Source organism: Anomaloglossus baeobatrachus, chromosome 9 (genome assembly GCF_048569485.1).
Source record: "Anomaloglossus baeobatrachus isolate aAnoBae1 chromosome 9, aAnoBae1.hap1, whole genome shotgun sequence".
NCBI lineage: Eukaryota > Metazoa > Chordata > Amphibia > Anura > Aromobatidae > Anomaloglossus > Anomaloglossus baeobatrachus.
In genome coordinates, this window is record NC_134361.1 from 199,735,266 (window position 1) to 199,761,266 (window position 26,001).

General features: G+C 48.6%; 1 protein-coding gene across 2 annotated transcripts in view; it reads left to right on the forward strand.

Moving 5' to 3' along the window:
- STXBP1 (syntaxin binding protein 1) overlaps positions 1-26,001 on the forward strand; it is a 67,119-nt gene that overhangs the window by 10,759 nt on the left and 30,359 nt on the right. For both annotated transcript variants that reach the window (XM_075324227.1, XM_075324226.1), the window contains exons 2-9: positions 5,830-5,879; positions 6,150-6,231; positions 8,059-8,135; positions 20,950-21,028; positions 21,144-21,247; positions 23,075-23,223; positions 24,876-24,960; positions 25,104-25,234. In XM_075324227.1, the coding sequence (XP_075180342.1) occupies positions 5,830-5,879; positions 6,150-6,231; positions 8,059-8,135; positions 20,950-21,028; positions 21,144-21,247; positions 23,075-23,223; positions 24,876-24,960; positions 25,104-25,234 (757 nt within the window). The remainder of the gene's footprint in view (positions 1-5,829; positions 5,880-6,149; positions 6,232-8,058; positions 8,136-20,949; positions 21,029-21,143; positions 21,248-23,074; positions 23,224-24,875; positions 24,961-25,103; positions 25,235-26,001) is intronic.

Consider the following 26,001-nt stretch of genomic DNA (forward strand, 5'->3'; position numbering starts at 1 on the left):
TTTTATTAAGACTGCTGTTAAGAATGACGATCTTAATAAATTTCACCTAGTGTTTCATAATCTAGACGTTAAAGTAACATTTAATTATAAAAAAAATCTTAAAAACACTGAGGTAAATTTATTAAAATCGTCTTACAGTAAACTGTCTGTTACACTAAGCAACCAATCACAGCAAAGCTTTCATTTTACCAAAGCAGCTTTAGAAATGAAAGCTGCGCCGTGATTGGTTGCTAGGAGCAACAGACACAGTTTTACCATTTTGATAAACTGTGAAAACCACCTAGGCCCAAACTTTTAATAGGGGATTCCTCTAAGTAAATTATAGGCACCAAATAACCATCTTTATACCCAAACCGTCTTCAATAAGACGGACCTTGTCCAGTTAGGCTGTGAGGCCTTACAATAGTGCACGCTTTGCTCAAGGGCCCTGGATGAGGCGAGGTGGTAAAAAAATATAACAATGGCCAAAAATAAAATAATACAATTATATGTGAATGACATTACAGTTATGGGATCCTCTGAGGAAAAGAGCAAGGGCGGGAATTTGACATGCCTCATAAAACAATGGTTTGTAGAAGGCCCTGACAATATTATTCTTGGGGTGAGGGGCATGTCCGTCACTCACTATGGCAGTAAAAGGATTTGTCCATGTCCGCTGAGCTGGATAATGTAGGGCACTCCGATTGATTGGGTAGAGTTTAGTTCAGATTAACTACTAAAACAATTAACATGGGTTTATCCGGGTAATTTAATTCTGGCTTTTAACTGGCAATGTGTCCACCTTTGGCACGGAGCAACTATTTGATTTTAAGTATATGTGTATATCTAATATATAAAGCTCAGTATATGTATGTATGTGTGTATGTCCGCTAAAGGAATCCACACAGTCGCATTTACAATCACGAAATTTTGCACAGACGCCTCATGTGACCCAGGGAGCGTCGTAGACTATGTTTTGACAGGAAAATGTAACCCCGCGCTTTACAGTTACTCTCCAAAAAACATGCCTCTATTAAAGTAAATGGAGCCTGGAACTACAGGTTATTAGTAGGAGCTGTGATTGGTTGCTATAGGAACAAAAGACATTCATAATATAAGAAGCTTATATGTGAGGTAATAAGATGTCGGTGGGGAGATGGATAGAGAGAGACAGAGAGAGACAGACAGGGAAAGAGACAGACAGAGACAGACGGGGAAAGAGACAGACGGGGAAAGAGACAGACAGAGACATACCTGGAAAGAGACAGACCTGGAAAGAGACAGAACTGGAAAGAGACAGATGGGAAAGAGACAGAACTGGAAAGAGACAGATGGGAAAGAGACAGATAGACATGCAGACAGGGACAGAGACAGGCAGACAGGGAAGGAAGAGACAGCCAGAGAGACAGACAAAGATAGATGGAGAAAGACACAGACCTTGAAAGAGACAGACGGGGAAAGAGACAGAGAAATAGAAACAGACAAGGAAAGAGACATACAGAAACAGGCAGACAGGGAAAGAGACAGACAGGAAAAAACACAGACAAAGAGATAGGGAGACAGACGGGGAAAGAGACAGACCTGGGAAAGAGACAGACCTGGAAAGAGACAGATGGGGAAAGAAACAGAGAGATAGAGACAAAGAAAGAGACAGACAGAGACAGGCAGACAGGGAAAGAGACAGACAGGGAAAGAGACAGACCTGGAAAGAGACAGATGAAAAAAGAGATACCTGAAACGAGACAGACGGGGAAAGAGACAGACGTGGAAAGAGACAGACGGGGAAAGAGACAGACTGGGAAAGAGACAGACCTGGAAAGAGACAGACCTGGAAAGAGACAGACGAGGAAAGAGACAGACGAGGAAAGAGACAGACCTGGAAAGAGACAGGCGGAGCAAGAGACAGACCTGGAAAGATACAGATGGGGAAAGAAACAGACATGGAAAGAGACAGATCTGGAAAGAGACAGACGAGGAAAGAGACAGACGAGGAAAGAGACAGACCTGGAAAGAGACAGGCGGAGCAAGAGACAGACCTGGAAAGATACAGATGGGGAAAGAAACAGACATGGAAAGAGACAGATCTGGAAAGTGACAGACGAGGAAAGAGACAGACCTGGAAGGAGACAGACAGAGCATATTGCGCCTGATAGGTTCCCTTTAAGCCTACTTTCTTGTCAATTTTTAAAAGTGGCGAAAGAAGCCTAAGACTATGTGCACACGCTGAGTATTTGGTTGCAGAAATTTCTGCACCAAATCTGCATCTCCTGGCAGAAAAAAATGCGCGTTTTTGCCACGTTTTCAGTGTGGTTTTGATGCATTTTTTGCGTTGCGTTTTTCATGCATTCGAAGTGCAAAAACACTGAAAAATATTGATATGCTGCAGTTCATTTTCTGCTGCAAATCTGCAAGGGACAAAAGCAACATGCGCAAAACTTCACATTTCTCATTGACTTTGCTGGTATAAGGATTTGCATGCAGTTTCTGGGAAAAACTGCACTCAAAAAACTCAGAATAAAAGCACTGTGTAGCCTAAAAAAAACAAAAAGTTGTAAGCCTCAATGCAATATGGAATGCTACAAAATTTGCTATTTTGGAGACAAGTAAACTGTATCTAAATTGGTTAATAAATACCCCAACAGTGATTTTAACTGGTGCCTATAGATTAATAAAAATTTGGACATGTCAAAGTCATTCACCAGAAATTTTAATTCAGAGCAGGACAATCTCCAGGTTGTAGAACAGATTTAATTGATCCCGCTTGATCGTTTTTTATTTCTCGCCTTCCAAGAGCTATAGCTTTTTCCTTTTTGGGTCAAAATAGTTTTTGCACAACTTATAGGGATCCCACTCGGATCCGGACTTTTACAGTCCAGGTTTGCCCAGTGCTAGTTTCTATTGGTACCTTTTTGAAATCCATACAACTCTTTGATCTCTTTTTATTCCATATTATTCAAAAAAATATCGATTTTGGCCCTTTTTTTTAACATAAAAAGACGGGGAGAAGGGCTCATCCGCTTTGGTCTTTAATAAGCACTGATCATGTAGTTGGCGGATCCATAAGAAATATCCATAAAAATATATATCAGTCTATACGTGACATGCTCAGATCTCCGGGGATAACCGAGTAAAGCCAAAGGGGCATGGTGCCCAGCTCAATACTTCTGCCCGTTTATTTTTGCAAATACATGTTTTACTGATGATATACTTTAAAGGGGTTGTCCACTACTGTAGAGCCCATTTTTAAATGTAAAATGAAAACCACAAATCGTCACTTCCGGTACTGGCGCCGTTCCGGTGACATAACGTCATGTGAGCACTGCAACCAGTAGCGTACAACCTAAGCTCCATAGCTCGCTCAGTGGTGACTTAAAGGTAGCCAGAATTGTCTGCGCAGGAGATTTGGAGCTCTGTATTGTACACTTTCCTTGATTTTAACCAATTTATAATGGAGGGTATCATTTTTGTATGTAGGCGGAATTTCTCCTTAGTAGAAATAATACCCTGAAAATAATCGGCCCCCTGAGATACACAGCTGCATTGGAAATTGTAGCGTAGAGAAATTTGATGTCATTTTGAGTTTGTGTGGGAAGGACGCGGAGTCACGAGGATGAGAAAGAATGAGGCCATACTGTATATTAGCATAGCTACACCACACAGGCAGATAGGGGAGCAAAATGCCAGAAATGTCACATTCTCTACACTTGTCTATTACGGTACGATGGGGAAGCCTGAGGAATAGTCTACATTTTTAGTGGAGGGGTTGGGTGGTGGAATCCCACCGATCTGCTTATTGATGGCATTGTTTATGTGGTGGCACTCTAATGGCACAGATTATGAAGTGGCACTATTTATAGGGTGGCATTCTAAAGGCTGTGTTTGTGAGGGGCACTCAGCAATATAGAATAGCACTCTAATGGCACAGATATGAAGTGGCACAGTTTATGGGGAGGCACTCTAATGGCACAGATTATTAGGTGACCCTCTGATGGCACCGTTTATGGGATATCACTCTATTAGCACAGATTCTGAAGTGGCACTCTGATGGCACCGTTTATGATGTGGCACTCTGATGGCACAGTTTATGACGTGGCACTCTGATGGCACCGTTTATGATGTGGCACTCTGATGGCACAGTTTATGACGTGGCACTCTGATGACACAGTTTATGGGGAGGCACTCTAATGGCACAGATTATTAGGGGACACTGATAGCACAGTTTATGGGATATCACTTTATTAGCACATATTCTGAAGTGGCACTCTGATGGCACAGTTTATGACGTGGCACTCTGATGGCAAAGTTTATGACGTGGCACTCTGATGGCACAGTTTATGACGTGGCACTCTGATAGCACAGTTTATGGGGAGGCACTCTAATGGCACAGATTATTAGGTGACACTGATGGCACAGTTTATGGGATATCACTCTATTAGCACAGATTCTGAAGTGGCACTCTGATGCCACAGTTTATGATGTGGCACTCTGATAGCACAGTTTATGGAAAGGCACTCTAATGGCACAGATTATTAGGTGACACTCTGATGGCACAGTTTATGGGATATCACTCTATTAGCACAGATTATGAAGTGCCACTCTGATGGCACAGTTTAAGTGGCATTCTGATGATTTATGAGGGGCAGTGCGATGGCACTATTTATTGGGGCACTTAAATACACTCTTTATGTAGTGCACTCTTAAAAGTTTCTGAAGTGAAAATCTGATAGCACGGATTATGAAGTGGCACTCTAGTGACAGATTATCACAGATTATGAAATGGCACTCTAATGGCACAATTAATGGGGTGGCATTTTGATGACACTGTTTATAGGGTGGCACTCTGATGACAATGCTTGTGAGGTGCACTCAGCAATTTTTATGGGGTGGCACCCTTATGACACAGTTTATGGGGTGGCATTCTAATGGCACAGTTTATTAGGTAGCACTCTAATGGCACAGTTTATGGGGGGGCACTCTAATGGCACAGATTATGAAGTGGCACAGTTAGTGGGGTGGTACTCTGATAACACAGTTAATGGGGTGGCACACTTATGGCACAGTTTATGGGGGGGAACTCTGATGGCACAGTTTATGGGGTGGCACAGATTATGAGATGGCACTTTGATGGTTGTGTTTGTGAGGGACACTCAGCAATGTTTATGGCATGGCACAGTTTATGACTTGGCACCCTGATGGCACAGTTTATGATGTGGCACAGTTTATGGGGTGGCACTAATGGCACAGATTATGAAGTGGCACTGATGGCACAGTTTATGAGGTGGCACTCTGATAGCACAGTTTATGGGGTGGCACAGATTATGAGATGACACTTTGATGGTATAGTTTATGGGATTTCACTTTATTGGCATTGATTCTGAAGTGGCACTCTGATGACCCAGTTTATTGAGTGGCATTCTGATGGCGTCTTTATTAAGGGGCAGTCCGATGGCACTGTTTATTGGGGCACTTTTAATATACTTTATATGTTGCACTTTTCAATGGTTCTGGAGTGGAAATCGGATAGTGTGGATTATGGGGGCATTCTGGTCAATTTTTAAGAGGGGCAGCGTAATAGCACAGTTTAGGGAGGCACTCTATTGGCATTGTTTATCGGCGGCACTATGCAATATTTTTGAGGTTGCAATCTGACAGCAAGGATTATGGGTGCAGTATGAGGGCACTATTTCTAAAGGGCACTCTAATGGCATGAGTTGGCACTGAGAGGGCACTGTTAATGGAGGCAAGATATTGTTTGTATTGCTATAAAACAAAGCTTTAGCACTCAGTAATGTATAATATACAGCTTAATTGCCTCTTTGACATGACCACAATAATCTGTTTCTCTTGCAGAGATCATGCACGATGTGATCAGGAAGGTTAAGAAGAAAGGAGAGTGGAAGGTTTGTCTTTTAGTAACGTTTTAATTAAGGGCTAATATTGGGGTGGTCTTTTACTACATCTACCTTCATTTCCAGAAACAAGGGGCTTTATATATTAATTAGACCACTTTGTCGCTGCACAGATATTTGCTTGTGGTTAAAACATGTCAGCTTTCCAGTAGAAGTCTCTAAGCAGTGCCAAAGGGGTGTGATTGCTGTAGAAAGCCTTATACTGCCATTTGACTTGAGTTTTTCCTTTGATTTTGTAATGTTGTTGTCCTGTTCCCGCAGGTGCTGGTGGTGGATCAGCTCAGTACACGCATGTTGTCCTCCTGCTGCAAGATGACTGACATTATGACGGAGGGAATAACAAGTGAGTGGTGGCATCAGAAGCTCGTGCCATATTCTGGCAGTTACTGTCACTCTTGGACTATGGGATGTCCAGCGTATGACGCAACACAGAGGTTACAACTGGACGAAAAGGGAGACGATGACCCTGACGATAGGGGATGGGACACCTCCTGACACTAACCTGTGTCTGGCCTCTGAGCTCCCCTAACGTCCCTATATGAGTCCTTTCCCTCATCGTTATCATGTGTCTGGCCCCTGAGCTCCCCTAACAACCCTATATGTCCTTTCCCTCATCGTTGTCATGTGTCTGGCCTCTGAGCTCCCCTAACAACCCTATATGTCCTTTCCCTCATCGTCATCATGTGTCTGGCCCCTGAGCTCCCCTAACGTCCCTATACAAGTCCTTCCCCTCATAGTGGTCATGTGTCCGGCCTCTGAGCTCCCCTAACAACCCTATATGTCCTTTCCCTCATCGTTGTCATGTGTCTAGCCTCTAAGCTCCCCTAACAACCCTATATGTCCTTTCCCTCATCGTTGTCATGTGTCTGGCCTCTGAGCTCCCCTAACAACCCTATATGTCCTTTCCCTCATCGTCATCATGTGTCTGGCCCCTGAGCTCCCCTAACGTCCCTATACAAGTCCTTCCCCTCATAGTGGTCATGTGTCCGGCCTCTGAGCTCCCCTAACAACCCTATATGTCCTTTCCCTCATCGTTGTCATGTGTCTAGCCTCTAAGCTCCCCTAACAACCCTATATGTCCTTTCCCTCATCGTTGTCATGTGTCTGGCCTCTGAGCTCCCCTAACAACCCTATATGTCCTTTCCCTCATCGTCATCATGTGTCTGGCCCCTGAGCTCCCCTAACGTCCCTATACAAGTCCTTCCCCTCATAGTGGTCATGTGTCCGGCCTCTGAGGTCCCCTAATGTCCCTATATGAGTTCTTCCCCTCGTTGTGGTCATGTGGATGGCCTCTGAGCTCCCCTAATGTCCCTATATGAGTCCTTACCCTCGTCGTCGTCATGTGTCTGGCTCCTCAGCTCCCCTATCGTTCCTACAGGAGTCCTTCCCCTCATAGTTGTCATGTGTCTGACCCCTGAGCTCCCCTATCGACCCTATACGAGTCCTTCCCCTAAAAGTTGTCATGTGTCTGGCCCCCGAGCTCCCCTAATGTCCCTATACGAGTCGTTCCCTCGTCGTCATCATGTGTCTAGCCCCTGAGCTCCCCTAACGTCCCTCTACGAGTCCTTTCTCTCATCGTCATGTGTCTGACCCCTGAGCTCTCCTAACGTCCCTATATGAGTCCTTCCCTTTGTTGTCGTTATGTATCTATCCCCTGAGCTCCCCTAACGTCCATATATGAGTCCTTCTCCTTATCGTCGCCATGTGTCTGGTCCCTGAGCTCCCCTATCGTCCCTATACGAGTCCTCCCCCTCGTCGCAATCACGACCCTAGTACCTAACTATTCCTCCACTATCCCTGACTAATGCCAAGGCCGGTGAGTACAATAGATGTCACTGCTACTGTAATATAAGACAAGGTAAAGAGGACAGAAAGGGGAACATAGACAAAATGATATGAAACAAATTTTACTGCTGCAGCCAAACACCAGGGCTGCAGACAACATGGCTCCAACAACAGAACTCCAGCAGCAGACCATGTTTCACAGACATCTGATTTTAGCCTAAGAGGTTGATTAGTGGGCATAGCCATACACTGTAATACAATTTCTAAGGTTTCAGACTTAAAAGGACAATTTATACTGTTGATGGTTAACTTTATGTTCTGAAAAATTACTGCAAAATTACTAGCAAACAATTTTTCTAATGTGCGTATAATTTTTATATTTCAGTTGTTGAAGACATTAATAAGCGGAGGGAGCCACTTCCTAGCCTGGAGGCCGTGTATTTGATCACACCCTCCGAAAAGGTAAAATAACACGGTATATAATAACATCACTATAACAGATGGTTATTACATTAATGTGACTTCAGTTTTGTGCTCTGAATTTATAAGGAAAAATTGTATTATACTTAAAGGGGTATTCCTAATGTATACAGTGATGGAATATTGCCAAACCTTTATGGAGTCCAACCTATGGAAATTCTATCAATAGTGGGATTGAAGGGGGCCGCAGCACTGATTTATCTCCTCTTTCTAAGATTTCCCTTGTTCATATGTCATGCACTTACTAGAGGGGTCCGCCAGATATAAGGGAACTCCCAACTAGTGACATAAACACAATACAACGGTTGGCCCTGACGCTAGGGATAGGGAAGAAGGGGTGTGAGGTAAATCCGGAGATATGACGATAAATCATGATATTCAAGTTATGTCAGGAAGCCCTCTCCTGGTGTCACCCCCCCTTTCCTTCACACAACTCCTTCAATCAGAAAATTTACCACAGGGATAAACGGTTTGTTTAGCAGATAGGTGTCAAAGGAACTGGTCTGTGTTCCACTTACACCTCCATGGCCATCTCCTGTGATATGGAGATTAGATGATGTGGGAACAATGGACACAGGATGACTCCCTGCCGTGACCCTGTGGTAGGGGCTGCTATCTAATTAGCAAGCTTGGAAGTATCCAGACAGAACGACTCCAGGAAAATATGGTTCATATCTCGCAAGCCATATTTCCGATAAATATGGCAACCATAAAAATGGTGTCTCTGCATGCGGATGATGCTGGCACACCTTTTTTATGGGAGTAGGACATTGGGAAGTACCCCAGGTGTGATATCAGCCAATGGGGAACTAGTAGACAAGTCATGAGTCCTCTCGTTCTGTAGCTAAATTCATAACTGTCACAATGAGAGCGTTGGCGTCCGCCTACGACGCTCCCAGGCAAAGTTATGGCCCATATTCCATGTTGTGGATATTGTCCATAACTCCAGCCAGGGGTGGAGCAGTGCTCCCTCTGAGGTCACTAAGGTAGGAGGGGACCTGGATTTGCCCAGGTTGATAACCCTACTTCGGCCATTTTCCAGTGTTCTTTCGCTGGGGGTCACGTGTAGGAAACATCTGTGGGAAGGATCCTAGAAACCTGGTTCACGGCGCCCCCCTGTGGCCAGACGCACAAGGTAACTGCTGGAACTGTGTATGCCTGTTTGTAACCCATGCTTTATCTGTAACTGTACTCTGACATATGTATATTCTGTAGATCTCCTATTGTATATATTGTAGTTTCTAGTGTGCTTTAGGCTGATTAAATTATATAATTAATCTTGGGCTGTTCTGTTATCTCGATCTTGAATCCCACGTCTGTGTGTTCGGCTAATAGTTACCGTGAAGCGGTTGGTGGCAGCGAGTTGTGCCAAGGATTATTGTGGGGAGGCCAGTGAGATTCGGGGAGGTTTTATATATTCCGCCCGCGGAGGTCGGGGGAATATATACCCTACTCTCACCGGGGACCCTTCAATAATCGGCATAAGTAGTATAGCGGCCTCCTTGCTTATTGTCGGGCAATTCCATAATTGGCCTGACTATAAGAGGGGCGCTAGAGAGCGCGTCACGTGCTCTGTCTGTCGGTCGGGAGGTATAAAGGAGGGGTGACCCCCACTTGTTACCCCCCGATTGTGACGTACTGGTAGCCAGCGCGGGGGATTTCTGAGTGACCCCCCCGGTGGTTCGTGACATATTGGTGGCATAGCGGTGGGATCGAGATAATAGTGTGTGTGAGTGTGAGACCCATACTCCCAGACACTAAAGACTGCCTGCAGCAGCTGTGTCTGCTGGGGTCTTCAGACTAGCTCAACACTAGAGTGTCAGAGTGCAGGTACTGTAAGGTGTGTGGGTGCATCAGGTGGCAGTTCTGTGTCGGTGACCAAAGTCTGCAACAATGGCTGAGAGCACCAGGAGCAAAGCCAAAGGAATGGCCGAGGCTCAGGCCAGAGACGATGAGGAGGTTGTCCACGAGCCCTCCAGGAGCCCGACGCCAGAGAACCGTTCTGCAGAGGACAGCGCACCACCTGGCAATTACGGACAAGATGAGGAGCAGCTCACCCAAGGGTCCTCAATGAGCCAGATGCCAGTCCTCCGCTCTGAAATGGACAGTGAATCACCAGGCTCCGCAACGGGCCGCAGATCACCACGTGCCATTCCACCGAGCCTGGGAGGCTCGGATAGCCTTCTTCAAATGGCTATGGCCCTACTCCAGGCTGGAGACCGGGAGGGCTACAAGGAACTCATGGCAGAGCGCAGGGCAGAGCGGCAGGCAGCGCGTGAAGAGCGAGAGCGAGAGCGACAGGCAGACCGTGACCACCAGCTGCATCTAGCCAAGCTCCAGCCCTCATCAGCCACACGTGACCTTCAAGACACCAAACTTCCAAAGGTCCGTGTTGAGGACTTCCCAGTGCTGGAGAAGGATGGAGACTTGGACTCTTTCCTGACTGCTTTTGAACGGACTTGCCTGCTGCACCATCTGGACAAGGACCAGTGGGCCAAATACCTGACCCCCCGTTTAAGGGGTAAGGCCCTGGAAATCCTTGGGGACTTGCCTGCTGAGGCAGATCAGGGCTACGACACCATCAAGCGGGCCCTGATCCAACAGTACAACCTCACTCCGGAGTCCTACCGCAAGAAGTTCCGGACCCTGCAAAAGGGACCAAAGGACTCCTGGGCTGACCACCGGCGGGCACTTGCCCGAGCTGCCGACCACTGGACCCAAGGCCTGCAGCTTTCCACCGGACCGGAGATCCTGGACTTGGTCATCACAGAGCAACTCTTGTGGAACTGCCCTGAGGATCTCCGCCAGTTCATCCGAGACCAGAAGCCAAAGGGGTCCACGGCTACAGCTGCCCTGGCCGATGACTACACCAACAATCGGGCTCCTGAGGCCAGGAGAGCAGCCACCAGCAGCACCTGGAGAGGGGGTAAGATGAATTCTACGACTGCCCCACCTGCCCCTAGACTGCAGGGGGTGTCCCCCTCAACTCCCCTCTCCAGGCCCGTGGCAGAGCCAAGACGGTGCCACCAGTGCAACCTACCTGGACACTTCAAGGCCATGTGCCCTCAGCGTCCCAAGGCCCCGGCTCCGTCCCCGTCCCAAGGGCCGCCCAAGGTGTATTGTGTGGGTGGGGGTGGTGGTAGGTCCCTGGACAGCTTCCAACCTGTCACCGTCGGCCGGTCTGTGACCATAGGACTGCGAGACAGCGCCTCGGAGGTGACTCTGGTGCGGCCTGAGATGGTGTCCCCCCAAGACTTGATACCTGGAAAAACCCTCGCTGTCTCCGGGATTGGAGGCATTGACCCGGCGCTGCCTGTTGCTGGCATTTATGTGGACTGGGGCGCAGGGCGAGGGGTGAGAGAGGTGGGGGTAACTGATCGGATCCCCGCAAACGTGCTACTTGGGACAGATTTGGGGCAGATAACCTCCCAGTTTGGGCCCCCCCCAAGGGCTGAACCTTCAGCCAGTACTGACGAGCCTCCGGACAATGTTAATGTGTTATCTATGAATGATGTAAGGGAGGGGGGAGTGAACTCTGATATTTCTGCTTGCATAGACACCATAGACACACACTCAGCTGCAGCTGTGACAGGAGGGGAGGGGGTCAGAGAAAGGTGTGACAATGCCTCTACAAGGGATCAGCCAGTGAGCTGGGATCTGTTGCCCTCTGCAGGGATAAGCAGAGAGCAGGGTGCTGCAGGGGGAGGACCAGTGTGTGGGGTGGGGGCTACCACAGCAAATGTGGGGTCCCCAGAGATTTCACAGCGGGGTTCTGTTGCTGCAGGAGGGGAACAGGCAGGTGAGATTGGGGCCGGTCCCGGAGCGGAAGTGCTCCCAGGTAAGATCTCGGTACATGGTTCCCCCACAACCGGGGTGTCAGGAAGCCAGGTAGGTCTGCCTGAACCGGCGACTGGGTCAGGAACGGAGGAGGAGCAGGCACGACCCACGGTCGCAGCGGCTGTGGCCGCTGTCACCCGCAGTGGGAGTGCTGGAAGCCAAGGGGCCTCCCGGAGGTCCGATAGCTCTTCCCCTTCTGACCAAGTGGCAGCCGAGTCAGGTGGAGGCCAGGACACAGGTCCCGGGGTACTGACCGAAGATGTGACAGTCTCGTCGATTCTGGCCACATCTAGTCAGGGGTTTCAGGCAGCGTTAGAAGCTGACGACAGCCTGAAAGCTCTAAAGGTGCAGGCGGCACAGCCTCCCTCGGACCCGGAGCGAGTGGTCTGGGACCAAGGACGGCTGTACCGGGTCACGGTCCAGCAGGGTTCACCGGAGGCGTGGCCCAGGGACCGACAGTTAGTGGTACCCTATCCGTTCCGGACGGAGTTGTTGCGGATCGCACATGAGATTCCGATGGCCGGACACCTAGGGATCGCTAAGACCAAGGCCAGGTTAAACCAGCATTTCTACTGGCCAAAAATGGGGGCCGATGTGGCTGCCTACTGCCGTTCGTGTGAAACCTGTCAGAGAGTGGGGAAGGCGGGGCCACACCCCAAAGCCCCACTGGTATCTCTGCCCATCATCGATGAGCCTTTCAGGAGGGTGGCTGTGGATCTGGTCGGCCCGCTGGCCATCCCCAGCAGCTCCGGGAAACGCTTCATACTGACGGTAGTGGACTATGCCACCCGGTACCCAGAAGCAGTGGCCTTGTCGTCCATTCGGGCTGACAAGGTGGCCACCGCATTGCTGGAGATTTTCTCCCGAGTGGGTTTTCCCCAGGAAATGCTCACTGACCGGGGGACCCAATTCATGTCCCAGCTGATGGAGGCCCTCTGTAAGCAAGTCCAGGTGCGACATCTGGTGGCCAGCCCGTACCATCCACAGACTAATGGCCTGTGCGAGCGGTTTAATGGCACCTTAAAGCAGATGCTTAAGATGTTGGTCGACTCCCATGGGCGTGACTGGGAGCGGTATCTCCCACACCTGTTATTTGCTTACCGGGAGGTTCCACAGGCCTCAACAGGATTCTCACCGTTTGAGCTCCTGTACGGGCGACGTGTGCGGGGCCCCCTGGCTCTGGTGAAAGAGGCTTGGGAAGGGGATTTGGCCACCCCTGGAGTGTCGGTTATCGAGTATGTCATGCGCTTCCGGGACAAAATGCAGGCCGTGACGCAACTGGTACACGACAATATGGCTCAAGCCCAGGCCGATCAGAAGCGTTGGTACGACCAGAACGCTTGTGAGAGGACCTACCAAGTGGGTCAAAAGGTGTGGGTACTGGTCCCCGTACCACAGGACAAGCTTCAGGCAGCCTGGGAAGGCCCATACCTCGTGTACCAGCAGCTCAACCCTGTGACGTACCTGGTCACCCTGGACCCTGCCCGTGGAAGGCGGAAGCCCTTCCATGTGAACATGAGGAAGGCACATCATGAGCAGGAGGCATGTGCGCTCCCCGTGTGCAACCTGCCCGAGGAGGGAGAAGCGGAAACCCTCTTGGATATGCTAGCCCAGGTTAGGGCAGGCGGATCCATTGAGGATGTGGAGGTTGGCCACCAGCTCTTGGAGGACCAACGGTCCCAGCTGTGGGCCACCCTACACCCCTTCCGGGGGTTGTTTACCAACCAGCCCGGAAGGACTGACTTGGCTGTCCATCACGTGGACACTGGGGATCATCCCCCGATCCGGCGTTCAGCATATCGGGTTTCCCTGGAGGTGCAGCAACACATGCGCCAGGAGATTGACGAGATGCTGAAGCTGGGGGTGATCCAGGCATCCAACAGCGCTTGGGCCTCGCCTGTAGTCCTCGTCCCTAAGAAGGACCGAACCACTCGGTTCTGCGTGGACTACAGGGGGCTCAATGCTGTCACGGTCGCCGATGCGTACCCAATGCCACGCATCGATGACCTGCTCGATCAGTTGGCCGGGGCTCAGTACCTGACCATCATGGATCTGAGCCGGGGATATTGGCAGATCCCCCTGACTCGCAAGGCCAGGGAACGCTCTGCCTTTATTACCCCATTTGGACTGTACGAGTCCACGGTGATGCCATTCGGGATGAGGAATGCCCCTGCCACTTTCCAGCGGATGGTCAACACCCTGCTCAAGGGACTTGAAGGGTACGCGGCCGCGTACCTGGATGACATTGCCGTCTTCAGTCCCACCTGGGAGGACCACCTAGAGCATCTAGCACAGGTGCTCAGGCGGATCCACCAGGCAGGTTTGACCATCAAGCCGGGAAAGTGTCAGCTGGCCATGAGCGAGGTCCAGTACCTCGGTCACCGGGTAGGCGGGAGAACACTGAAGCCCGAGCCTGAGAAAGTGGAGGCCATCGCGTCCTGGCCCACCCCCAGGACCAAGAAGCAGGTGATGTCCTTCTTGGGGACCGCTGGGTACTATAGGAGGTTTGTTCCAGGCTATAGTAGCCTGGCAAAGCCCTTGACGGACCTCACCAAGAAGAAGCTGCCCTCTGCAGTCGATTGGACAATGGACTGCGAGACAGCCTTCCGGGCCCTAAAGGACGCCCTGTCCAGCCCGCCCGTGCTACAGGCAGCCGACTTCACGCGGCCGTTTGTAGTACAGACCGACGCCAGTGACTTCGGCCTCGGTGCGGTGCTCAGCCAGGTGGACTCTGCGAGCCAAGAGCGCCCAGTCTTGTACCTGAGCAGGAAGCTGTTACCAAGGGAAGTGGCCTATTCCACGATGGAAAAGGAGTGCCTGGCCATAGTGTGGGCCCTGCAGCGTCTGCAACCCTATCTATACGGGCGCCACTTCATCGTGGAGACGGACCACAATCCCCTCAGCTGGTTACACGCTGTCTCCGGGACGAATGGCAGGTTGTTGCGATGGAGCCTGGCGCTCCAGCAATACAACTTCACCATTCGACACAAAAGGGGCCGTGACCACGGTAACGCAGACGGGCTGTCCCGACAAGGAGAGGTCGCGGACGGGCGCACGGGGGAACACCGGAGTGTGCTGCCCCCTAGCGCCCTCAAAAGGGGGGAGGTGTGAGGTAAATCCGGAGATATGACGATAAATCATGATATTCAAGTTATGTCAGGAAGCCCTCTCCTGGTGTCACCCCCCCTTTCCTTCACACAACTCCTTCAATCAGAAAATTTACCACAGGGATAAACGGTTTGTTTAGCAGATAGGTGTCAAAGGAACTGGTCTGTGTTCCACTTACACCTCCATGGCCATCTCCTGTGATATGGAGATTAGATGATGTGGGAACAATGGACACAGGATGACTCCCTGCCGTGACCCTGTGGTAGGGGCTGCTATCTAATTAGCAAGCTTGGAAGTATCCAGACAGAACGACTCCAGGAAAATATGGTTCATATCTCGCAAGCCATATTTCCGATAAATATGGCAACCATAAAAATGGTGTCTCTGCATGCGGACGATGCTGGCACACCTTTTTTATGGGAGTAGGACATTGGGAAGTACCCCAGGTGTGATATCAGCCAATGGGGAACTAGTAGACAAGTCATGAGTCCTCTCGTTCTGTAGCTAAATTCATAACTGTCACAATGAGAGCGTTGGCGTCCGCCTACGACACTCCCATGCAAAGTTATGGCCCATATTCCATGTTGTGGATATTGTCCATAACTCCAGCCAGGGGTGGAGCAGTGCTCCCTCTGAGGTCACTAAGGTAGGAGGGGACCTGGATTTGCCCAGGTTGATAACCCTACTTCGGCCATTTTCCAGTGTTCTTTCGCTGGGGGTCACGTGTAGGAAACATCTGTGGGAAGGATCCTAGAAACCTGGTTCACGGCGCCCCCCTGTGGCCAGACGCACAAGGTAACTGCTGGAACTGTGTATGCCTGTTTGTAACCCATGCTTTATCTGTAACTGTACTCTGACATATGTATATTCTGTAGATCTCCTATTGTATATATTGTAGTTTCTAGTGTGCTTTAGGCTGATTAAATTATATAATTAATCTTGGGCTGTTCTGTTATCTCGATCTTGAATCCCACGTCTGTGTGTTCGGCTAATAGTTACCGTGAAGCGGTTGGTGGCAGCGAGTTGTGCCAAGGATTATTGTGGGGAGGCCAGTGAGATTCGGGGAGGTTTTATATATTCCGCCCGCGGAGGTCGGGGGAATATATACCCTACTCTCACCGGGGACCCTTCAATAATCGGCATAAGTAGTATAGCGGCCTCCTTGCTTATTGTCGGGCAATTCCATAATTGGCCTGACTATAAGAGGGGCGCTAGAGAGCGCGTCACGTGCTCTGTCTGTCGGTCGGGAGGTATAAAGGAGGGGTGACCCCCACTTGTTACCCCCCGATTGTGACGTACTGGTAGCCAGCGCGGGGGATTTCTGAGTGACCCCCCCGGTGGTTCGTGACAAGGGGTTACCTCCTGCCACTCATCTGAGGTTGATCCCTGCACTCCTTAACGTCCCTATATGGGTCCTTCCCCCCCGTTGCCGATTATGTGCCTAGTCCCTTGCTTGCTCTGAACTCACCGTGGCTAGTGAGAAGACCAACAAGAGCACTAGTCTCACCACTACAATAATACAATACAAGAGAACCAGTTCAAATTTGGAAAGAAAAAGGTTAATAGAACGGGCTGCCTTAGAAAAGAGGATCCATGTAGAAGGAATGATTTTATTTGTCTACGAGTTTCAAAGCCTTATGGCTTCTTCTTCAGGACAAGTCATATACGCCATAGAAAAAAATCATCCATGTAGAAGGAATGATTTTATTTGTCTATGCATTTCAAACCCTTATGGCTTCTTCTTCAGGACAAACTATATACGCCATAGAAAAGAGCATCCATGTAGACGGAATGATTTCATTTGTCTACGCGTCAATGCCTTATGGCTTCTTCTTCAGGACAAACCATATACGCCGTAGAAAAAATCATCCATGTAGAAGGAATGATTTTATTTGTCTACGCGTTTCAAAGCCTTATGGCTTCTTCTTCAGGACAAACCATATACGCCATAGAAAAGAGCATCCATGTAGAAGGAATGATTTTATTTGTCTTCTACATAAGAGAAGGGAGACAAAAAGAGATAAATAGACACAATAGGAAAACACTGCAAGCTTCTCCAATGCAACTAAACACCACAGCTGCAATTTTCATGACTCCTCAGCTTCTTCCAGAGACAGGCTCCTTCTAAAGTGGTCAGCATTAGAATGAGATTCTATAACCGGCATCAGATGATAAGACATGTGACTTTTTATAGCAAAGCGGAGTGGTCACAAAAGAGCTGCACCTCGGATTAAGGCTACAAAGGACAGCCAGATATGATAGAGTAGTAGATCTGTGAACAATAAGGCGTTGTGACCTTCTGATCCCAGACTCGCCAGAGGTCTCCCCAGAGTGGGGCACAGTCATGACACTGATGCCATTAGATTATACCTTGGGAATACTCCTTGAAACAGAATTTTAATTTTGAGGAGGTCAGTAAAGGTAAAGGCAGCACAGTGGGAAACTATGGCCTTACCCTTGTGTTGTGTTGGTCCTCATTTTGTCCTTTTTTCATCTTTGCTCACAGATTAACACTTTATTCTTGACTCCTCACTAACTATCACTTAACATCTTGCCAATTCAAAGGAGGAGGTGACTAGTGTTCTTCTCCCCCAACCACTACAGTACATCCATTCTGAGAAACCTCACATTTACATGCACATGTATGGATGATATTAGCTACGGAAATCCTTGAAGGAAGAAAAAGATTCATAGGGTTACAATGTCTAAGGCTGTGAGTTATATTGATATCGGAGAAGCTAGCTACTTCCTCTCTGATGGACAAATAAACTTTAATCTATAGTAGAGGATCGTTTTTCACTTCTTACAGGCATTATTCAGTCACGAGTGAGTACAGTAAGAAGGGATTGCTCTTATATTTGAATGCTAAAAGTGAAAATGGAATTCTGGATGGCCAGGTGACAGAAAAAATAGTCACTTGAGAGCTAATATGGCCGACAGGAAGTTGAAGTAGTTACTTCCTGTCTCAGAAATTGAAGGCAGAAGCACAAATTGATTCTGGAAGACAGGCTCATATGGAAAATGTAAAGTTCTGGTGTTTCTAAGACTTTTTCAACAAATTTCAGGTGTTTCTAAGACTTTTTCAAGATAAGTGTCACAAGGGCTCTGTGTGTGAAATCCTGGCGGCTCTAAGTAGGGCTTCCACAGACAGGGTTAGCTCTGATCACTCCATCTACTAGATGCTGTACCCTTCAACCCCCTAACCTTACACCTAGGCCACTGGGTTGCTGCCATAGAGTAGCTGCTGGCCGGTGTAGCAAGCTAGCAGAAAGAAGGGTCATCAAGCAGGAGGTCAAAGTCAGGAACAGAATTGGAATGCAAGCCAATGTCAGAAAACAGGTAATTAAGATTAGCACCAAAGGAGCAGAAAGCAGGTGTCACATGTATAGACAGGCTCAGGATCAGAGTTCTCTATTTCCATTTAAGACCATGCACATTTAAACGGTGTTGTTTTCCTTTGGGAAGTTAAGGGTTAACTTCTTCTCTGGTGCTGCAGCAGACTTACTCAGCTGCCGGCAGTTGCTCATTTCCGGCCTGTATATACTGTAATCCCTCTGCTTCCTGGAGAGGTTGCTGGATATTCAACTCAGTTGGAGCTAGCCCAGGAGCAGAGAGGACGTGTCTGTTGCTATCTGCTGTGATTGTTGGAAGTCATTTCTATTACCCCGTTTTTCTTTGTACACTTACCCGTGTAACTTTGGTTATTCCCTGATTCAGGTTTTAGGTGTGTGAGTTTTGGTTTACCCTTTCCATTGTTTTGTGTTGGTGGGTTTGTGGTGGGCTTTTTGTTAGTGGCATCTCCGTCCCGGTTATTCCCCTGGGCGGAGGGGACTTATTCATCGGGGCCAGGATAGGAGACAGGGTTTTTGGGTTGGGTTTTTAGTTGGTGGGATCTCCGTCTCGGTTACTCCCCTGGGTGGGGGGGGGACTTAGTCATTGGGGCCAGGATAGGAGACAGGGTTTTTGGTTTGGATTTTTTGTTAGTGGCATCTCCGTCCCGGTTATTCCCCTGTGCGGAGGGGACTTATTCATCGGGGCCAGGATAGGAGACAGGGTTTTTGGGTTGGGTTTTTAGTTGGTGGGATCTCCGTCCCGGTTATTCTCCTGGGTGGGGGGGACTTAGTCATCGGGGCCAGGATAGGAGACAGAGTTTTTTGGGTTGTGTTTTTTGTTGGTGGGATCTCCGTCCTGGTTATTCCCCTGGGTGGGGGAAAATTAGTCATCAGGGCCAGGATAGGAGACAGGGTTTTTTGGGTTGGGTTTTTTGTTGGTGGGATCTCTGTCCCAGTTAGTCCCCTGGGTGGGGGGGAATTAGTCATCAGGGCCAGGATAGGAGACAGGGTTTTTTGGGTTGGGTTTTTTGTTGGTGGGATCTCTGTCCCAGTTAGTCCCCTGGGTGGGGGGGAATTAGTCATCAGGGCCAGGATAGGAGACAGGGTTTTTTGGGTTGGGTTTTTTGTTGGTGGGATCTCTGTCCCAGTTAGTCCCCTGGGTGGGGGGGAATTAGTCATCAGGGCCAGGATAGGAGACAGGGTTTTAGTTTACCTCTTCCGTCGTTCTGTGTTGGTGGGTTTGGGGTGGGTTTTTTGTTGGTGGTATCTCCGTCTCGGTTATTTCCCTGGATGGGGGGGACTTAGTCATCAGAGCCAGGATAGGAGACAGGGTTTTTTTTGGGTTGGGTTTTTTGTTGGTGGGATCTCTGTCCCAGTTAGTCCCCTGGGTGGGGGGGGAATTAGTCATCAGGGCCAGGATAGGAGACAGGGTTTTTTGGGTTGGGTTTTTTGTTGGTGGGATCTCTGTCCCAGTTAGTCCCCTGGGTGGGGGGGAATTAGTCATCAGGGCCAGGATAGGAGACAGGGTTTTTTGGGTTGGGTTTTTTGTTGGTGGGATCTCTGTCCCAGTTAGTCCCCTGGGTGGGGGGGAATTAGTCATCAGGGCCAGGATAGGAGACAGGGTTTTAGTTTACCTCTTCCGTCGTTCTGTGTTGGTGGGTTTGGGGTGGGTTTTTTGTTGGTGGTATCTCCGTCTCGGTTATTTCCCTGGATGGGGGGGACTTAGTCATCAGAGCCAGGATAGGAGACAGGATTTTTTTGGGTTGGGTTTTTTGTTGGTCGGATCTCTGTCCCGGTTAGTCCCCTGGGTGGGAGGAATTAGTCATCAGAGCCAGGATAGGAGACAGGGTTTTTTGGGTTGGGTTTTTTGTTGGTGGGATCTCCATCCTGATTAGTCCCCTGGGTTCGGTGGACTTAGTCATCAGGACCAAGATAGGAGACAGGGTTTTTTGGGTTGGGTTTTTTGTTGGTGGGATCTCCATCCTGGTTAGTCCTCTGGATGGGGGGGACCTAGTCATCAGGGCCAGGATAGGAGCCAGGGCCACGTTGGAGGCTCGACCCTGACTACCTTCAAGCCTACCTTTAGGATAAGGGACAACACAGGGTCCCCAGTCTTAGGGTTATCTTAGGGGTCCCTGTGTCATCCCTGTCTCCCCGTCACAGCAGGGATGTGGACCAGATCAAGCTTAACCTATAATTCGCAAGTTGATTGGGATTCAAGTACTTAAATACTGTGCAGCCCTACACTAGGCTCTCAGAAGGATATAATTAAGAATCAAGGCAAGGAATTAGGTCCCACGCTACCCGGTCTGGACAGGAGCAGAAGTCCCAGACAATTAAACAGTTGTGTTGACGTAGGTAGGGAGCCAACTAACGACAGAAGATGGAAGTTGCAAGAATCTTGTATGTTATGAGATGATTTTGCCGTGACAATCCCAAAATTCCAAATTCTTGCCCCGGATGACACCCGCTTTCCTTGAGCTCCTGGCTCTTTCTTACACTGCCTCATTTTCTTGCAGTCTGTTCATTCTCTCATCAATGACTTCAAAGATCCTCCTTCCGCTAAGTACAAAGCCGCACACGTCTTCTTTACTGACTGTAAGTGCATCACTAACATCTCCCCATGACCTTCTTCCATCCTCTGTCCGTGTATGGTGTCTTCATCAGCGTTTTCGCTCTGTAGATGACTATGGGTAACATTCTCTCTCCTCAGCGTGTCCAGACAGTCTGTTCAACGAGCTGGTGAAGTCACGAGCGTCCAAAGTCGTCAAGACCTTGACTGAGATCAACATTGCTTTCCTTCCGTATGAGTCCCAGGTAAGCGCTATTTGTGCCGTCTCGAATATCACAAGCAAAGGGTGAAACGTACAATATACTGTAATCTTCAGGCTGGATCCATTTTCCTTAAAGGGGTATCCTATCCTATCCGAATATGTAGTAGGTGTAATAATAATATTAGCAAATACCTCCAATTGGAAATGTAGTATAGTTCTTCTGATTAGTTATGTCACTTACCTCATGTGCAGGGCATTGCGCTACCTTAGGTATCCATGGTTATGTGTCACGTTTTTGGACTTTGCACGCGCGTTCAGACCAACAGATGTCTGATGCATGACAAACAAGGGGGAACACAATAACAACGATGGGCCCTGGCACTAGTGAGATGGGTGGATGGGACACCTCCTATCCTCACCTGCAGCTGTCCCTACTCTCCTAGCCTGTCCCTATACAGTCTCCTTAACTGTTGCCGAACAGGAACCTGAGACCCTGAAAATACCATGTAGAAGCCCTGACTAGTGCGTTGGCAGGTGGAAGACGCTAGTCCCACCGCTGCACTAAGATGACACAAAGAAAGGTAAGCCAAGCAGGGGAGACAGCAATCAAAGGAATAAAGTGACCTAGTCTCCCAGTACCTACCTGCACGCAACCTCAGATCCTCACAAGATCTCCTTCTCTGCTCCTCCCTTATCTCCTCTTCCCACAATCGCGTACAAGATTTCTCCCGTGCATCCCCCATACTCTGGAACGCTCTACCTCAGCACATCAGACTCTCCCCTACCGTGGAAAGCTTCAAGAGGAACCTCAAGACCCACCTCTTCCAACAAGCCTACAACCTACAATAGCCCTCAGTCCAGTAGACCACTGCGCAACCAGCTCTGTCCTCACCTATTGTACCATCACCCATTCCCTGTAGACTGTGAGCCCTCGCGGGCAGGGTCCTCTCTCCTCCTGTACCAGTCTGTTATGTACTGTTAATGATTGTTGTACGTATACCCTTTCACTTGTAAAGCGCCATTGAATAAATGGCGCTATAATAATAAATAATAATAATAATAATAATAATAAAGTCCAGTTTCTGGAACACTCCTTCACAGCTCCTTCCACCAAGGCGGCCAGAATACAAATGATTTTGTATAATCAGCAAAGATTGCTGGGAAACCCTGCTACTTAAACACAATGGGGCATGTCTATAGAACAGCTACAGCTGACCTGCACTGCTGGGACGCTGCTAGCAGCAAAACTGACATTAACTATTTCAGCACCAAAGGAAACGAAACAACATTTAATTGTAGAGTCCCAGATGGAGAGGAGAGGCTAGCCTTTAAAAACAGAGAGACGACCGTGACATTATGACCACTAGCAACCAACTAACTGTGACTTCATGCGTGGTCATAACCATGGATACCTAAGGTCCTGCAATGCCCTGCACATGAGGTAGGAGAAATAGTGAATCAGGGGAACTATACTACATTTTTAATTGGAGGTATTTTCTAATATTGGATATCAGATAAATATATGGCAGCTATTCCTCCTGAGCCCCCACAGATGCATTCTCTGTGATAATATCAGACACCTCTCATACCAGCTTATCTCTGCTGAGCACAAAATGATCGGGCATGTTGAAGTTCAACATGCGCCATCCTTTTCTCCCATGAGATTTATCAAGACGCCACCGTAAATGTTAAATAGTCAACTGATCCTGATGATGTTGGCGGATTTAGACGACATTCATCTATTGTGTATGTTGATTTGTAGACAAGATTATAGTCAGATTATCCTTGTTTGTGCGGCACTCACCTTCAGATGCGGCAAAACAAAAAAAAAGAAAAAGGATTATTTATAGTTATGGTTTATCTCTTCTAGGTTTTCTCCTTGGATTATCCTGACTCCTTCCACAGTTTTTACAGCCCCCATAAGGCTCAGATGAAGAATCCCATCCTGGAACGTCTTGCAGAGCAACTTGCCACCTTGTGTGCTACATTGAAGGAGTATCCTGCCGTACGCTACCGTGGGTGAGTGTGCGCTCAAAGCCGTGAGCGTGCTTTCCCTTGTAATCGGAGGTCAACTATAAAATATTACAATGAGATTGCGCCTTTTAAGAATATGTCGGTTGTTTGAGCAGAAGTTCGTACTCCAGAGCTGATCTTCCTACAGAAAATGAGAACAGTTATATTGGATCGTTTCGCGTTAGGGTTTGTAATGCAACCAGCTGAAGTAGACCTACTGGACCACAGGAGGACCCCGAGCCTACCCTTTAGTAGGAGGGGCCTGACTAATTGCCCACCGTGAGGCGGACGCCAGGTGCTACTTCCAAGGTAGAGACCAGGACTGTGGTAGCTGACCCACAGGTCAAGGGCGGGCACAGGAGCAGACAGGCTGAGGCGGATGGCACTGCCGGGTCGAACAGGCACAGTCTCTGGTATAGCAAGGACTACCGGGGTAGCTGAGGCTGGAGGCATGGCTGGGTTGGATAGGCACAGTCTCTGGTATAGGAAGGACTACCGGGGTGGCTGAGGCTGGAGGCACAGTAGGGTTGGAAAGGCACAGTCTCTTATATAACAAGGACTACCAGGGTAGCTGAGGCTGGTGGCACGGCCGGGTTGGACAGGCACAGTCTCTGGTATAGCAAGGACTACCAGGGTAGCTAAGGCTGGAGGCATGGCTGGGTTGGATAGGCACAGTCTATGGTATAGGAAGGACCACCAGGGTAGCTGAGGCTGGAGGCACGGCCAATTTGGACAGGCACAGTCTATGGTATAGCAAGGACTACCGGGGTGGCTGAGGCTGGAGGCACAGTAGGGTTGGACAGGCACAGTCTATGGTATAGCAAGGACTACTGGGGTAGCTGAGGCTGGAGGCATGGTAGGGTTGGACAGAAACAATCTATGGTATAGAAAGGACTACCGTGGTAGCTGAGGCTGGAGGCACTGTAGGGTTGGACAGGCACAATCTATGGTATAGAAAGGACTACCGTGGTAGCTGAGGCTGGAGGCACTATAGGGTTCTACAGGCACAATCTATGGTATAGAAAGGACTAACGTGGTAGCTAAGGCTGGAGGCACGGCCAGGGTTGGACAGGCACAGTCTATGGTATAGCAAGGACTACTGGGGTAGCTGAGGCTGGAGGCACGGCCGGGTTGGACAGACACAGTCTCTGATATAGCAAGGCAGGGACAAAGCACACTGAAAAAGAAGCACAGCGGACAGAGGGACCTGACAATTAGCTTCCTAGAGCGCAGAACCACTAACTAAACACGTTGATCAGGCACCTCCCCTAGTTGGAGAGTGCCTTACTGTACATTACTGCTTAAGGAAATCTACGAAACATTGAGACATTTAGCATACAAAAATGGCCTTTTCTCTATCTGCCCAGTAGCCACGTCAAGGCATAGTATACGAGATATGCATTTCGTAATGCATATCTATATTCTTGCATTCATTGTTTGCATTCTTTAGCATTTCAGAGTGCAGTTGTTTTTGTTAGTTCCATGATCAGATTATGGCATGAGAATAAAACAAGTGTTACATAAGAGGGTGGGGGACCAGAGGTGAACATGGACCACATGGTGTGATGGACGGTCTGTGCACCGTGTATAGCGGAGTGTGATGTGTACGCTCAGTTAGTTATATAAGTGCATTAATTACCCCGTGTGTTTCTCTGCAGAGATTACAAGGATAATGCAATGCTTGCACAGCTGATCCAGGATAAGCTGGATGCATACAAGGCTGACGATCCTACTATGGGGGAGGTGAGGCATGAAGTCACCAAAATCGCACCATTACAGCTCCCCCAAGCGGCAGGGCTCCTGCAAAACGGGAGCTGGAAACAGATCAGTAGTAACGGGCGATATCGCCTCCATATACTGTATTGTTTTTGTTCTTCTATGTGCAGGGCCCAGACAAAGCTCGCTCCCAGCTCATCATCTTGGATCGTGGATTTGATCCATCCTCTCCAGTCCTGCATGAGTTAACGTTCCAGGCCATGAGTTACGATCTTCTTCCAGTGGAAAACGATGTCTATAAGTAAGGCAGAACACAATCCTGCCTGCCTACCATATGTAGTACATGCAAGGATTAATATACTAAGCAGTTTTACCATGTGGATTCTTTTGGGGGTTTTGGGGTTTGTTTTCATCGTAAAATATCTGCCAGAATTTGTTTGGACCTTTGGATGAGACAAAGCAGACATCAAGGGACAATATCAAATCCCCATCTAGCATTGATAATAATTGTATTAGGCCGGTTCTACACGTCTGACATTGAGTTTGCCTGTACATCGCGTGACCCTCTCATATACATCTAACTGTTAATTTTGAGTTAGGAGACGTGCGTCGGGTCTATTTTCAGTTAGGAGACGTGCGTCGGGATTAGACATTGCAGCCCATATTCTGACAAACAGGTCTAAGTAAGAATTGCCAATGAATGTAGCAATCCAGGCCACTACTATTTCTGAACCTGGTGGCGTCCTTCCCCACCCCACAATTCATTATATGGCCCTGATAGCGTCCTCTCTTACTCCACAGTTCATTACATGAAACTCCTAACATCCTCCCCCACCACACAATTCATTGCATGGCCCTGATGGGGTTCTCCCCACCCAACAATTCATTACATGGCCCTCATAGCGTCATCCTTTACTCCACAATTCATTATATGGCTCTGATGGTGTCCTCCCCACCCCATAATTAATTATCTGACCCTGGTAGCATCCTATCCCACTACACAATTCATTACATGGCCCTGATAACGTCCTCCCTTTCTTCGCAATTCATTACATGAACTCATAGCAT